This window comes from Chiloscyllium punctatum, chromosome 10 (assembly GCF_047496795.1).
Source record: "Chiloscyllium punctatum isolate Juve2018m chromosome 10, sChiPun1.3, whole genome shotgun sequence".
Classification (NCBI taxonomy): domain Eukaryota; kingdom Metazoa; phylum Chordata; class Chondrichthyes; order Orectolobiformes; family Hemiscylliidae; genus Chiloscyllium; species Chiloscyllium punctatum.
Genome location: NC_092748.1, coordinates 51855787 through 51871466, shown reverse-complemented (window position 1 = coordinate 51871466; position 15680 = coordinate 51855787). Strand labels below are relative to the sequence as shown.

The 15680-nt window shown below is 35.9% G+C and overlaps 1 protein-coding gene across 1 annotated transcript in view; it reads right to left on the bottom strand.

Annotated features, from left to right (window-relative positions):
- The window catches only part of ttn.2 (titin, tandem duplicate 2), a 346071-nt gene that overhangs the window by 116134 nt on the left and 214257 nt on the right, over positions 1-15680 (bottom strand). The window contains exons 153-167 of the mRNA XM_072579113.1: positions 15434-15517; positions 14220-14303; positions 13097-13180; positions 10694-10777; positions 9908-10357; positions 9100-9174; positions 8202-8276; positions 4855-4905; positions 3479-3874; positions 2805-3074; positions 2439-2714; positions 1765-1901; positions 1528-1654; positions 1136-1402; positions 421-687 (exon numbers count right to left, since the gene is read on the bottom strand). Of these exons, the coding sequence (XP_072435214.1) occupies positions 421-687; positions 1136-1402; positions 1528-1654; positions 1765-1901; positions 2439-2714; positions 2805-3074; positions 3479-3874; positions 4855-4905; positions 8202-8276; positions 9100-9174; positions 9908-10357; positions 10694-10777; positions 13097-13180; positions 14220-14303; positions 15434-15517 (2727 nt within the window). The remainder of the gene's footprint in view (positions 1-420; positions 688-1135; positions 1403-1527; positions 1655-1764; positions 1902-2438; positions 2715-2804; positions 3075-3478; positions 3875-4854; positions 4906-8201; positions 8277-9099; positions 9175-9907; positions 10358-10693; positions 10778-13096; positions 13181-14219; positions 14304-15433; positions 15518-15680) is intronic.

Here is a 15680-nt window from a genome sequence, read left to right as displayed (position 1 = left end):
GATAGAGTTGATACAGAACTATTTCCACTTGTCAATGGAACAAGAACAAGGGAAAGTAGATGTAAAATGTGGCACAAAAGGAACAAGAATGATAATAGAAATAACTTTTTCACTCAGCTGGTAGTTAGGGTGTGGAATGCACTGTCTGGAATTGTGATAAAAGCAGGTACAAGTGAGGCATTCCAGAGGGCATTATATGATTATTCGGTTAAAAATATTGTCAAGGGGCACTAGAGTAAGTAGGTGATCAGCACCAAGTAATGATACTTGCTTGAAGAGCTGGTGCAGCCATGATAGACTGAATGGCTTCTTCTACACCATAAGAGTTCTGTGATTAAGCTCTGTGATTATTTTCTGCGCAAAGTGTCTGTCTCATTGCAAAATGGAAATATAAATCATTTGTTTACTTAAAATTCTTACCGATGACATTCAGGAAACCCTTTGTGGATAGATGAGCAACATCTGCTCGTATTTGACATGTATCATCAAGAGTCGTCTCCTTAATTTCTAACATATGCTTCTTCCCATCAGTGGAGATCAGAATTGTTCTGCCTGGGTGAACTTTCTTTTCATTTCGGTACCAAGTCACTGGTAGATTTTCATGTGATAGCTCGAATTCAAAATGCGCCGTGTTACCCTCTTTGACTGTCTGATCTTGTAGTGGTGTAATGAACTTCAATCTCATACCTGAAATATGAAATAACAAATGTAGAAATTATTACTATTATTCAAAACCACCTATTTAATAATTCAATTGAAATCTACATGTGTTTTGAAAACTATGCAAACCATGATATAAATACAAGTTCTTTCTTTATTATGGTGTAATTAAGACCTTCAGTAACTCTCTGACCTACACAATGAAGCCTGAATTTAAGTGTAAGGCAAGTCCCATGACCCAAATCACACTCAGGGTTTAATTTAACTTACATGGCATATTCAGCATGACAAGATTTACATCTTTAATTGGATACATATTTTCAGAATAATAAATCCAAAATCAGTTATGGACAAACAAAAACATCCCTCAAGCATTTGAATAGCAGTTCACAAACTATAAGCAAAGTGGAGGAATTGAATTAAATGAGACCCTACAAGATTTAAAATGAAGTGCAATTAAGAAAAAAAGACTTACCAGTCACAGTCAGTTTTGCAGTTGACTTCTTGCCCACAATTTCAGCGGTGTAATCTCCCTCATCATCAAAGGCTGAGTTATTGATAACAAGAATGTGCTTCTTTCCATCAACAACTAAATCATATTTATCACCAGCCTTAAGAATGTCGGTACCTTTCGACCACAGAATTTTGGGAACCTCCTTGTTAAGCACACACTCAAATCGTGCCTGACGTTTTTCAGGAACCGTGACATCTTTCAGTGGTGTTGCAAAGTCAAGTTCGATTTCTGGAAAGAACATTAAACTTTAGTGAAAGCAAAATTAATTCCTAAAGCATTTTCTTTAAAATTCCTTATCCTCCTTCATCATAAAGAAAACTACTCTGAATATTTCTTTCAAGAATAAGAGTTACCTTTTACTCTCAGATAAGCAATAGATGTGGCATTCCGTGCCCTGAAGACAACTTCACCAGCTTGATCCAGTTTGACATCATGAAGGATCAAGAAACGTTTTGTGCCTTCTGCTTTCATTTCACACGTCTAAAAATGTTTTTAAAAAATCAGAATTTTAAAAGTTTTTCACAAACAACTTTACAATCTTGATTTTTCTTTTCTCGGGCGAAAGATTTCAATTTTGAAGCAAAGCCTACCGGTGATGGGCGGAGGATCTCCCCCTTGAGCTTCCACTCAACTGGAACGTCCTGCGAGATCTCAGTTTCAAAGGTGGCTGTTTCTTTCTCATACACTTCAACACTTTGTAATTCTGAAAGTATGTCGATCTCACGTTCTAAAGAGAGCACAGAATGTAATTTTCCCATTAGACGAGAATGACGACAGTACACGGACAGAAGCAAACTTGAAAAATCAACACTGTGTTTCAAATATTTTTTAAAAATTCAAAGTTTATAGAGAAAAGGTAGGATTTAGTGAAATTATTCCATGGTTCCCTTATATGATGTAAAACTGTTTAATTCTATAATGGAACAAATGAAAATCATTAGTCACAGCTGTCTATTTCATATTATTAAACAAAACAAGAAAGACTTTATTAAATTAGTGATTTGCCTGTGACGTTACCCACATTCAGCATCTAGTTTAAAAACTGGATTGCGACTGATTGCTGCTACCATCCTTTAGACCGTGTAGGAAAAGAATGAGAAATACTGACATTAAAATTTACAATGGTGACCAAAAATTATGATAGTAGGAATTATGATGTGTGACTATCAAGTATGCACCCTACCTAAAATTATTAATAACATACAGATCATCAGTGTTGGAAGGACAAAGGAGAATATATTTTGACAAGAATTAGGAAACTTACCATCAACAGTCAGATTGGCTGTTGAAGCCTGCCCCTCAATCTCCACTGTGTATTCACCCATATCTTCTGGTGTTGCATTTTTCACAATAAGAGTGAGAATCTTGCCATCTTTCTTAATTTCAGTTTTTGCAGTGGGTTCCATGGGAATCTCCTCTTCCCCTTTGAACCACTTGATGTTTGGCGTGTCTTTTGCAATCTCACATTCGAAAACAGCAGTTTCTTTTTGTTTGACCCTCTGGTCCCGAACTGGTCTAACAAACCATTTCCTTACAATTTCTGCAATGGAAAAACATATATTAGGTAAAACTAGTCCTCAAATCCCTTCACTGTTGCCTCAATTATGCAAGAATGTGAATATATACTAACCTTGTACATTAACTTTACCCTCACATCTTATGTTAGCAGTCTCAACAGAATACACTCCAGCATCATCGAAGTCCGCACTGGTGATCGTAATGCTACGCTGCAACCCAATAACACTAATCGTGTACCTCTCAGAGTCCTCTGGAAGAGGTTCACCGTCCTTCTTCCAAATCACTGGTTTGTCTTTAGTCAGTTCACACGTCAAATATAGGGGCTGTCCTTTGAAGACGGTTATTTCCTCTTCCAATGTTTTAAAGAATGCCACCGGTAATTCTAAAATATTTTAGGGATAATATCAATGAACTCTCTGTAATAAGCGAAGTATTAATTTTATAAAAAATGTTTAAAAGCTTTCCATTCTACCTCGTATACTTTGTGTAATTACAGAGGAATCTCAATTACCCGAAGGATACGGGTGGGGAGTATTTCAATCCGTTAGTCAAATGCTGGATAATCAAATGCTGGATAACATAGTTAGCCAAGAATTGGGACTTTGCGATTTTGTTTGGATAATCCGAAATTCAGTAATCGAATGCTGGATAATCGAGTTCCTCTGTATATGCATGACCATTTGAGCTTAACAATTAAATTCAACAGGATTGAATTATATTAGTACATTATGCAAAGCTTGTTTTTGCTTTGTGCTGTGCAATATATCAAACAGCAATTCAAAATACCTTCGACAATTAGTTTTGCTGTAGACGTCTTTTCTTGTTTGCCGAGGCGACCTACACAGCTATATTCACCAGTATCTGAAAGCTGCACGTCAATGATATGCAACTTTCTATCTTTGCCATCAGCGGTAAACTTGTACTTAGGGCCTTCCCTCACAGTGCCTCCATCTTTCATCCAAGATGTTAATGCTGTAGATGGGGAGATCTGACATTCAAACACGGCGGAAGACCCTATAGATTCAGCTTCTTCCAGCACGATATCTTTAAGCTCTTTCACAAATTTCAGTGGGACTGCTTTGAGCTGGAACCCTGCAAAAGGTGGTTCTTCTGAGGGTGGCCTTCCTGCTCCTGGTTTAAGTGGTTTCTTGTCTCCGTCTCCAGGTGATGGTGGCTTTCTCGCTAAAATTTAGAGTTGAACACAAATACATTGGATTTTATTTGTTGCTTTTTTGTGCATGCTTCTGCAGATGGTTTGATGCAAATCAGACACTGAGATGCCATGTGCCATTTTCATTTGGTAAAGAAATGATAGCGATGCAAGCAGAACAATATAATTGACTAAGATCACCAAATGTTGTAAACTTGGTTTTAGTTCTTCGAGGTAAGTTGATGCATTGAAGCCCATCCTTTCATCATGCGATAATGTTTTCAGGTGGTAAGGTTTACATGATATACAGCCACTATAACTGTGCATAATATATTCACTATTCATCAAGGAGTATCAGTGTTTCATAATCACAGTCTTCAGGCAGCATAAATAGTAACTATTCTGTGCAGTCCACTACACTGGGTTTTGCACACAAGTAGAAAAATGCATGCAGTAATGTGTTAGAAAGATGATCATGACACATAAACATTGCAAATGTTTCTTCCAGTTAGTTATTTACTCAATCTGCCAAAATCAGTCACAGCAAGTATTCATATGTAGTATACAAATTGATTACTTGTGCTTGAGTAAAAAGGATTATACAAACATCTGTGATTTCATTATAGAGCTGTAAGCTATAAAGACAGGGCAGTTCTTGCAACATTAAGCAATGCAATATCAATCAAGAGTTTGTTATCCAGTCTATGCAGTCATCAATCATTTCTGCAATTAGAAGGTCATGCAAATAATATGTCAAATAAAATGCCAAAATAATGGAAATAAACCATAGTATTTAATTGTGTTTTCCATTAATGTATGAACAAAATTTAAATAGCATCATCTTAACAGCAATATAATTCATTAATTAATCTAAATAGATGTGGTACATTGGAAAACTACTGCATGTGTTGGCATCTAAATGTTCACTACTGGTTGTGATACAAAGTGTATATATGTGTGCAACCATGCATTTGTTCATAGTGGTTACTGTGTGGTTAATGTCCCCTCTCACCTCTCAGTATGCCTCTACCCTTGCCGGCTTCATCAGTTGGTACCTTAGTATCTGCAGTGAGATAGTAACATAATTATCGGCATGTCATGACTATCCTTCCAAATTACTATATGTAAAAATGATTCTGTAATATCCTTAGAGTGGAAACAATGAGGCGAAGAAAGTGTATTGTATTTAAATGAAAAAATTTTTATATATAAATTGCTATAACATAAACACAAAAAAATGGCAGTACTACTTATTTAACATATGAAACAAAGGCTTATTCATGCGGCCAGAGGAGATTTAAAATGAAAAAAATATATTAGTTTTGAATGAAGAAGATGTGAAACTGAACAATTTGGAAGGTTTACTGAAGCATCTGCCTTTAATGGTGCACATGAAAAATGATTTTAATTAACCAAGAGTTCTGTTAATAGCAAACAATGTAAATTAAGACATTTTCCCTTGGGAAGCATAGGACTACGTGAACCAAACACAAGCAACAAACATGAATTTTAGAGCAAACATTTTTCATAACTACAGTACATCATGCACATAAACACAAACCGCATTGCCAGGAGAAACAAAGGTGATGGACAAAGATGAACATATACAACAAAGAACACTGATCCATTTTTCAAAGCACAAGATATGAACAATCAGTTTGGTAGATGAGCAGCAGCCATCTCACCTCGTCGTTTGTAAGGCTTTGAAGGAGTCTCAACTATACCCTCAAGCTCTTCAGCATCTTCATGTTCCCAATCAACAGATGAGCCATACTCCTCCTCTTCTTCAGTTAGTTCCCAGTCCCAGTCTTCCTTGTCCTGCAGTTCTTCTATTGATACGTCTTCTGATTCTACTTCATAGTCCTCTTCTGCTGAGATGCTTTCAGAAGGAACTTTTGTCACTTGTACCATTTCATGTTCTTTCTCACCAACAGTTACAACCCCTTTGCCGGCTTTAAGATGTGCAACATCTCGAGGTGTCAATACTTTCTTTACAGGTATTTTCTGAGGTTTCTCTTCCACTGCAACCTCTTTTGATGGAATCTTCTTAAACTGTACTTGATCCTTTTCTTCTGCTTCTGGCACCTTTCCCTTTCCAAATTTAAGATGTGCTGTCTCAGGTGTCAATATTTTCTTTACAGGCAGTTTCTGTGGCTTTTCTTCTACAACAACTTCTTTTGAAGGAATCTTTGTCAGCTGTACATAATCCTTTTCTTCTTCAGATACAGGTACTTTCCCCTTTCCAATTTTAAGCTGTGTTGTGTCAGATACATCCCGAGGTGTCAATGCCTTCTTTACAGGTATTTTTTGTAGTTTTTCTTCCACTACTATTTCTTTTGATGGAATCTTCTTCACCTGTGCTTGACCTTTTTCTTCTGATATTGGCACTTTACCCTTTCCAACTTTAAGCTGTGTGGTATCAGATGTATCTCTAGGTGTCAATGCTTTCTTTACAGGTATTTTCTGTGGCTTTTCTTCCATTATGATTTCTTTTGAAGGAACTTTTTTCAGTTCTTTAATATCCTTTTGTTCTTCCAATACTGGCTCTTGTCTTTTTCTGATTTTAAGATGTGTTTCATCAACTTTCTCTATCGGGATCACCAATGGCTTTTCAGGAACTTGCAGTATCTTCTGCAATTCATTTTCATCAGGTAGAATTTCTTCAGAGGGGCATTTTTCTAATTTCACTGGTTCTTGTTCTTGGGTGGCTAATACTTTTTCTTTATCAATTTTAGTTGGGGTAACTTGTAGCTTTTGCTTATAAACTGCCACATCCTTCTCAGGCACTTTGTGAACCTTTTGTGGTTCTTTTTCTACAAATTTCTCATAAGTTTTTTCCTGGTCTTTTGAGACTGGAACTTTAGCTTTAACAATTTTTAAAGGTGTAACATGAGGTTTTTCTTTAGGGGGCACTGTTTTCTTTTCATATATTTCCTTGGAAACAGCAGTAGCTTCTTCTGCTATAACCTTTGGCAGTAATTTTGATACAGGCTTTTCTGGAGTAGCTTCCCTGGGTACCTGCTCGATTGGATAAATTTCTATACTCTCAGGTGCTCCTTCTTCAGGGGGTGGTATAACCTTAGGCTTTTCATGAACTATTTTAGGAAGATGTTTGATTTCACCTTCCCATTTCTTTGGGATTTTAATAGGTTTTTCCAATGGAAGGATTTTTTCTTTCTCCTTCTCTGTGCCAGGAGCTTCATCACACTTTACAGTTATTTGTTCTCTGTGTCCTACCTCCATAGGAACTGGTTCTGTTATGGTTAGAGGAACAGTCTTTTCTTTATGTTTTTCAGTTTTAGGCGCTTCACCAACTTTTTCCAATATCATTTGCTTTTTCATTTCATTCTCAGATGTGGGTAATTTCTTTGATGTTATGTGTTTTTCTTTCAATGCTTCTTCTATAGGGATTGTATCACGCTTTCTCAGTAGTACCTTTTCTGCATCTTTCTCTTGTTTGCGGATCTCCTTAGGTTTCTTAAGTAGTACACCGGGCTCTTTATCCATTTCCTTGGATCGTACTTTACTAACCTTTTCTGTTTGCAACTTGTATATATCATCTTGTTCAGAAACTTTATCTGGTTTTTTTAAGGTTACACTTTCCCCACTACCTTTGTCTATTTTAGGAATTTCATCAACCAACTGTAATATTATTTCTCTTTCTGTTTCTTTCTCTTTTAATATTACTTCTGGTTTCTTGGGAAATTTATATTCTTCATCAGCTTCTGTTTCCTCAGGACTTGGCGTTGATTTTCTAAGTTTTACCTCTAAGACTTCCTCTTCTTTCAGGGAGGTATCAACCTTCATTAGTACAATACCCTTGTCTTCACCTTTCTCATCCTTGTAAACCTTACTAATTTTCTTCAGTACTGGAATTTCTATAATATCTTCTACTTCCTTTCGAACTTTGACTGTAGTTTTTACTTTCAAAGACGGCTTGAGTTGTTCTGCAGCTATAAAGGTTTCACATTTAATTTAGCAACAAATAAAAAGACTTTTTTGTAATTCCCTAAAAGAACAGTTAACAAAACCAATGTCAAAATCTCCAAATTTACAGCAATGTTCACCAAATTAAAAGACACTGTAAAACGTATCCATAGACAACAAAATTTACAAATATACACATTAACAAAGAGTATCACAAAAGACAAGATACATCAATTGTAACTTTTTTTATAGACTCAAGAGACAATTTGATACAACCAGTACACAACATTTAGAAACCTGTGGACATAAATTCTATATAATCTTACATTTAACACTAAAAGAAAACTTGAGTTGTAAATCATCATATTTTACAGTTAAGTATTTTCACATTTACAACTATAAAGTAAGATCCAAACTTCTGATAAAATGTACCTTTCACAGGTTTCTTGACTGGTCCTGGTGCAGAAATGGGAACTGTAGTGACAGGTACTTCCTCCTCTTCAAACTCTTTAAAAACAATGTCAAAACTTTTGTTAGTAATAGGGTCAAATCTCCAAATACATTATTACATGGAACTTTGTCCTTCACAATATGAAAAGTATCTTAAATTCTTAGGTATTTGTCCCCTGATTCAGAAACTACCATACCTTATCAATTAGAATTCAGCACCGGTCTAATTTGACCATATTTCCTTTTCTGTTTCCACCTAATGCTGAATTTGCAAGATCACCCAGGTCATCAATTAGAGGGGAGAAAGAAATTGAAATATTCTTTCCTGCAGCATTCAGGCATGCTTCCTAATTGGCCAATAGTTCAATCATTTTTATATAGAAATCTTAGAAGTGTGAAATTTTTGAGAATGGATCTTGAGAATGGATGGTATATATAGAGATTGAACACGAGAACTACACATTTAAAACTGGAAAATTTGCGTACATTAAAATTACATGGCATGTTAAATATTATTAAAAACTAGAGCCTTGCAACAGTAATACTATTCAGTAATTAGTTAGGTCAGAGTTGAGTTTCAATTTTCATAGTTAAATTATATATGTGGCTAACATAGTTTCCTTTCATCAAAAATTCTCTTTCACTAATTAGAGTATACGAATGATACTCAGGGAACAAGGTTTTAAAAAGGGACAGATGAATAAAGGAACAAAATATATTTAAAAGAAAGCATATTCAATAAAGCAATGGAATAATGAATTGCAAGAAAGACAAACTGCAGATGAGAAGATGTGATGAAAATGAAGGGTATTAAAATGTAGAATGCTTCATGGATTTGGCACCAGTGACACAAAACAATGAGTGACACTCATTTGTATACCTTCCTCTGGTTCCAAATCTTGTTTCACTGGAGCAGTGACTCCTATAGGTTCAATCTTCTCAACAAATGTAGTCACTTAAAAAAATATTTTGTTGAAATATTTAGTGTGTATATGACCTAAATCACTGCCAACATTAATAACAGACAATCAAATATATCAAAAGTAAAGGACAGTAAACACAATGCTTTAAATTTGTTAAATAAAGGTTTAAAAAAGAACATTCAAGCATTAATATTCACTATAATGGAAGACAACTTGCACAGAACTATAAACTGTAAAGATAATATGACAAGAAACGGTAGCCGATGAAAAGAGCCTAGAAAATTCTACCAGTGAATGTCCTGTCAGCTAGAACAGAATTTGCAGGGTAGAATTTTTTTTAGTATATTTTGATTTGATATAGCATAATTACAGCTGATTAGTCTCCAGTCTTGGTTCCTGTAGGGCCTAATGAGCCCTAGTAATGTTCACACAATATGGCAAACATTAACTATTGCCTATGTGATTTTTTAACTCGCCAATTCTGCAAAGTTTAAGTTTAGTAAGGAATTTCTAAAAATGTTAGAATTCATAAACTCTTACATTCCAGAATAATGTGAAAGCATGATGTAAACAGAAGACAAGAAACAATAATGTAACTGGAGAATATTTGAAATTTAGATGTCCACATTGGAGACATCAGTATATAACTAAACAGAGTTTCCCAAAGAAGGTATGAGAAAATCAAAATGCCATAAATATTTGCACTGGTTGGTGGGATACTGCAGTTGTTTTAGAATACTCTCTTCTATCAAATCAGGTCTATACCTTGCTCTGTAATAGTTTTCTCTTTTTTTGGACGTGTGACCTCAACGATATCTTCACGTAAAGTTTTCTCTTCAGCCTCAATGATTCTTTGAGGTGAAATAATTTTGTCAAATGGAGCAGTTTTCTCACGTAAAGGCATTTCACTGATTTCAATACTTGGCTCATATAAAGTTGCCTTGTCAGCTTCAACATTTTCTCGATGCAAAATCTGATCTGCCTCAACAACCTCCTCAGGCAAAGTGACATTGTCAGCTTCAAAAGTTTCTTCAGGCAAGACCATATCATCGAACTCAATGCTTTCCTCATATAAAATGTCTTCATCGCCCTCAGCAATTTCCTCTTCAAACTGAATCTTTTCTTCATGTAAAACAACCTCCTCAGGCTCAATAATTTCATATGAAATAGGCTTGTCAGCTTCAATAATTTCTTTATGTAAAGTCTTCTTGAAAGCTTCAGAGTTTGAAGAAAAAGTTTTTAGTATTTTAGTTAATGGTTTAGATTTGAAGAGTATAAGATGACATAAACGTTACTACAAAAGATAAAGTAACATCACTACAACACAGTTGTAAAAATAAAGATGTAAAACAAAAATCAGACAAGGTCATCACCAAACCAAATAATTTAAGACAATTTAAAAAACAAGAAAAGAAAGGTGTAATGATAAAAATGACAACATGAAAATACAACTTATTACTTGTTATTGGATGAAGCTCATGAGACATTAAAGTTACTATTAGTATTAACTGTGAGAAGACCACAAAAATGAAGGTACTACCACTTCTGTACCTTTTACTGGAGCAATCTCTTTGCTTTCTGCAAATGTGATTGGCACAACTTTTTCAGGCACACGTTTCTTGACAACCTTAGGCACTTTAAAGACATTATTAAAACTTTTGTAAGTCGCATTAAACTTATTTCTTGAAAAGCAAACATGGTCATTAATTTTTTTTAATAACACTGCAATTTCCATGCAGTAAAACTGAATGGAAGTTACAACACTGAAACAAGCTGGTGTTTATGCTTCACCTTCTGTCCAGCCTATTTTATTGAATCCTATTTGCATATATTTCTATACCTTTGTCCTTCAGGTACTTATCCTGCTGCCCCTTTAAAAATCCCCTTTATTGTCTCAGCTGTTCTAGATGGTGGATTAGTGGTGCTGGAAGAGCACAGCAGTTCAGGCAGCATCCAACGAGCAGCGAAATCAACGTTTCGGGCAAAAGCCCTTCATCAGGAATAAAGGCAGTGAGCCTGAAGCCTCCTAGCAGAGCGCTTTAGGGAACATCTCCGAGACACCCGCACCAATCAACCAAACCGCCCCGTGGCCCAACATTTCAACTCCCCCTCCCACTCTGCCGAGGACATGGAGGTCCTGGGCCTCCTTCATGGCTGCTCCCTCACCACCAGACGCCTGGAGGAAGAACGCCTCATCTTCCGCCTCGGAACACTTCAACCCCAGGGCATCAATGTGGACTTCAACAGCTTCCTCATTTCCCCTTCCCCCACCTCATCCTAGTTTCAAACTTCCAGCTCAGTTACTGTCTCCTTAACTTGTCCGACCTGCCTGTCTTCTTTTCCACCTATCCACTCCACCCTCTCCTCCTTGACCTATCACCTTCATCTCCTCCCCCACTCACCCATTGTACTCTATGCTACTCTCTCCCCACCCCCACCCTCCTCTAGCTTATCTCTCCATGCTTCAGGCTCACTGCCTTTATTCCTGATGAAGGGCTTTTGCCCGAAACGTTGATTTCGCTGCTCGGTGGATGCTGCCTGAACTGCTGTGGCCCTTCCAGCACCACTAATCCAGTATTTGATTTTCAGCATCTGCAGTCATTGTTTTTACCTTGTTCTAGATGGTGGCAATTTCTGAAAGTGAAGTCACTTTTTTCTTGAGTTCCTTACGGGATTTGATAATGACAATGTCATACTTATGTCCTCTAGTTTTGGCTGTTCCACAAGTGGAAACACCTCCATTGTACCTATTCTACTAATTCCCTTCATTGTTATAAAGCCTTGTTCTTTCTAGGGAAAATGTTCTGTCCTCTTCAATCTTTCCTGATAGCTACAACCTTTCTGATCTGGTATCATCCTTTTTTTTAACATTCTGCATTATTTTCATAACTTGGAGACTAGAGTATAGTACAGTATAGTACTCCAAGGACATTTAACCATGATTCTAGGAAAGTTCACCTCTTGGTAAAAAAAAAGTTTGTAAAGATTTAAACTAATTTCTGCCTTGATACCATTGGCCATAATTTAAATTTCAGGCCCACAGCTTCTGAATTACAAATTCTGCCCAATTCAGCCTTCAACTAAATGGTGCACAAATCCCTACATACTCTTTTAGTGGTCTCTGCACTTGTTGGCTCCAAGGATATCTTTATGATCTCCCATCTTCCATCCCCTTTGGCTGTCAATTGCACACCACTATACTGTAAAATCCAGCTTTGACAAATTCTCCATTGAATTTAAAATATAAGTGACTGAATAGCTTCAGATTTTTCTCTCACTTTGAACCATATGTGGGCCAAAACCTTGCACACATATAAGATTTCAGCCAAAAAAGGCTCTCACAAGTGGAAGTAGATGAAGAGAACTCTGAGAAGTTTGAGCTCCCAACATGCTTGTGTTCAATGCTTTCGATAGATTCACCCTGCTTTTTTTTTCAGCACCGTATTCTCCCTATCTAAGTAGCTGAATGCTCTAATTTATTTTGCCTCCCAAAAGCCTGCCAGAATCAGATACTCCAGCCACCTAAATTCTAGTGTCTGGAATTCTCTCCATGCACCTCTTATATTGTGTTTCTTCCTATTAAAAACCCCCTCAAATCTCATCACTTCAACCAGCAGTTTGCTCGTTCCCTCCATTCTTCAGTAACTGATTCATTTATTATTTTCTAATGTGAAACGTGCTTTGGAGCATTTTAGACCTTAAAAGATGCCTTAAATATGCTTGTTGTTGCTAAAAATAACTCATTTCAGTTAATGCATAGTACAAACACTTACAAAGAGTCAAGAAACATTTTTAAACACAACACGTCAATAACATAAAAAAGACAGGGCAAGACATAAGAAACAAAATTATAAGTATGAAAGTCATTTAAGTAGAAGAGCCAGCATGACACTGGAACACAATAAGAATTAAAAGAACAGCAGTCTACAAAGGTAAAGCTTTTTTAAAATATACCTTTAAGAGAAGAAATGTTTGATTTTTCTTCATAAGAGACGTCCATAATTTCTTCATAAATGGAACTTTTCATAACCTCAGGGACTTGAACAATAACACACAGCTTTAGACTGTACAGAAGTTACTAGCATAAATACCACAGATAAACAACATTGCCAGTAAGAACTAATACTTGATACACATAATGGAATTGAGTACAGTCGTTGATACTAACATAAAATATCATAGACAAACAACATTGACAGTTACAGCTGATACCTGATAGACATAATGAACATGAAGATAGTTACAAATGTAACCAGCCAGTGATTTTTGCTTCTAGGCATTATTTACATATTGCTTCCCAGCCTCTAGGCTGAACCAGCTACCTGGTTAGCTGGCACAGGCAGGCATTTTCTGTGGCAGGAAGCTTCAGTGAAGACAGTTCACAGCATGAGAACAAATTGGGAGGGGAGAGGGCATGTAAGTTGAGAAAATGTCCAAGTTCAGGCCCAACACTTTCTTGAGAGATCTAAGAATGAGGAAATCTAGCTACAATGTTAGGTTGGAGAAGGTGGTTTGTTCTCTTTTATGAAATAAAGCTGAGGAAAGATCTGATGGTGGTGTATAAGATTATGAATGCCAGTTGTTCCCACTGACAGATTATACAAGGTTTGGGGGACATAGAGCTAAGGTTTTATGTAAGAAATGAAACTGGAATGCAAGGAAAAACTTGCTTATGCCAGGAGTGGTAATGACCCAGAACTCACTGCCTATGAGGTGGAGACAATGAATGATTTTAAAAGGAAATTGGATAGGGACTTACTTTAAAAAAAAGTTTAAAGATTTCTTGGGCAGAAAGAAGGTTTGGGTTGGTCTAGATTGTTCATCAGTGTGGATTCAATACAAGTGGCATCCTTCTGTGCTGTAATGACTCCAAGACTCGGAAACAGAACGAGTATTTCAAGATGACACAATAGCACGTTATTAACTTACATTATAGACATTGAAACAAAAGACATCAACATTACACAAAAAGAATTTTGGTGAACCAGCTGAGCACTGGTAATGTTCAGCAGAGAACTGAATGTTTGTATTTGCACTTTTTTTTTTCAAACAGCAAAATGCTTGGCTAGTTCTGTACCTTTTCTGTCCTTTTCTGGAGTGATTAAGACTGATCTTGAAACAGGGATGGGTGCTGGTGGAGCCCTCTTGTCAACTTGAAGCACTTCAAATATTGTTTTTAAAACAAATTAAGTATTCAATAAGAGAAGGACAACATAAGACACATAAACATAAGAGAGTAAACAAATAAACATGAAGCTGCATTGTTTTGTACTGCTTAAAATCTAGATGACATTTGGTACAATTGGAAGATTATTCAAACTGATTAAGTATTTTACTTTGAAAGATGCTATGACTACAAAAGGGATGTTTTACAATTTATATTAAAAATTCTGACAAGAAAAGTTGAATGATATAATTCATTACACATTTTCCCTTCACCTTTGTAACCTAGATTCAAACTGAAGCCAGATTGAGTAAATGGAAAATTACTGTTGATATGACGGTCCTATACCAAATGATGTTGGATAATTTGAATCCAGTTCTTGTGGAGCATGAGCCCACAGCACAGAAATCTACTTGGTGACATAACATGAGTAATTTACCTTTGAGCGAACAAAGCAATTTTGAGAAATTTTAAGAACTAGTGTAGCACAGTTTTGTTTTGACTAAAGCTTGATGACTAATGTACATTATTTGTGGAATTTTAATAGGATACCAGATACGAAGTATGGATGCTTGAAATCGAATCATTCCATTCCCTAGCACAAACATTCCTCCCCTTAATGAGCATCATCTACCTTTAGAATTGTCATAAAAAAGAAGCATGAGAATAAAATTATTATAATCTAAGAAAATAATTCTACATTTATTCTCATGTTCCACATAACAAATATTTTATATTATTTATGATACTTTCCATCTAGATAATTTGAATGTAAGTTTTAATTGTATATTTTTAACAGGAAACATAACCAGACAAAATGATACTTCGAAAAGTAACAAAAAAGACAATCACAATTCAATGTCATAACATATCAATGAACACTTCTATCACTAAACATGAAAGAAGGTAATAGAAACACCCATAAGTTAAAAATAAAGAAACTTTAAAGAAGTAAAAGAACATTTCTTCCAAGAAATGTCGATCTCAAACATAGGGAAGAAATTTAACTTTGGCAGGAGCAACAAAAGTGGACAGCTAATTATTATTACTCTGCCCAATGCATTCATATCCACATTGCGTCCCTGCCCAAGTTGCATTTGCCCCGTGTTGCTATTTTCTCATTTTACCTTCTTCTGGTGAAGGCTTCTCAACTTTTCTTGGAACAGTTACTGCTTCATCCTCAGCAACTGGCTTCATAGGAATCTCGGGCACTTTTAAAAACAATTTAAAAAAAAGTAAATAACAAAGAATACTTTCATGAGAAGAAATTTACATTGAACACATGCACGACATGGTTAATGTACCAAATGATGAATATTTTATACATAAAAATGAGTGAGCATTAAAGAAGTTTAACATTGAACTTTCTTATAA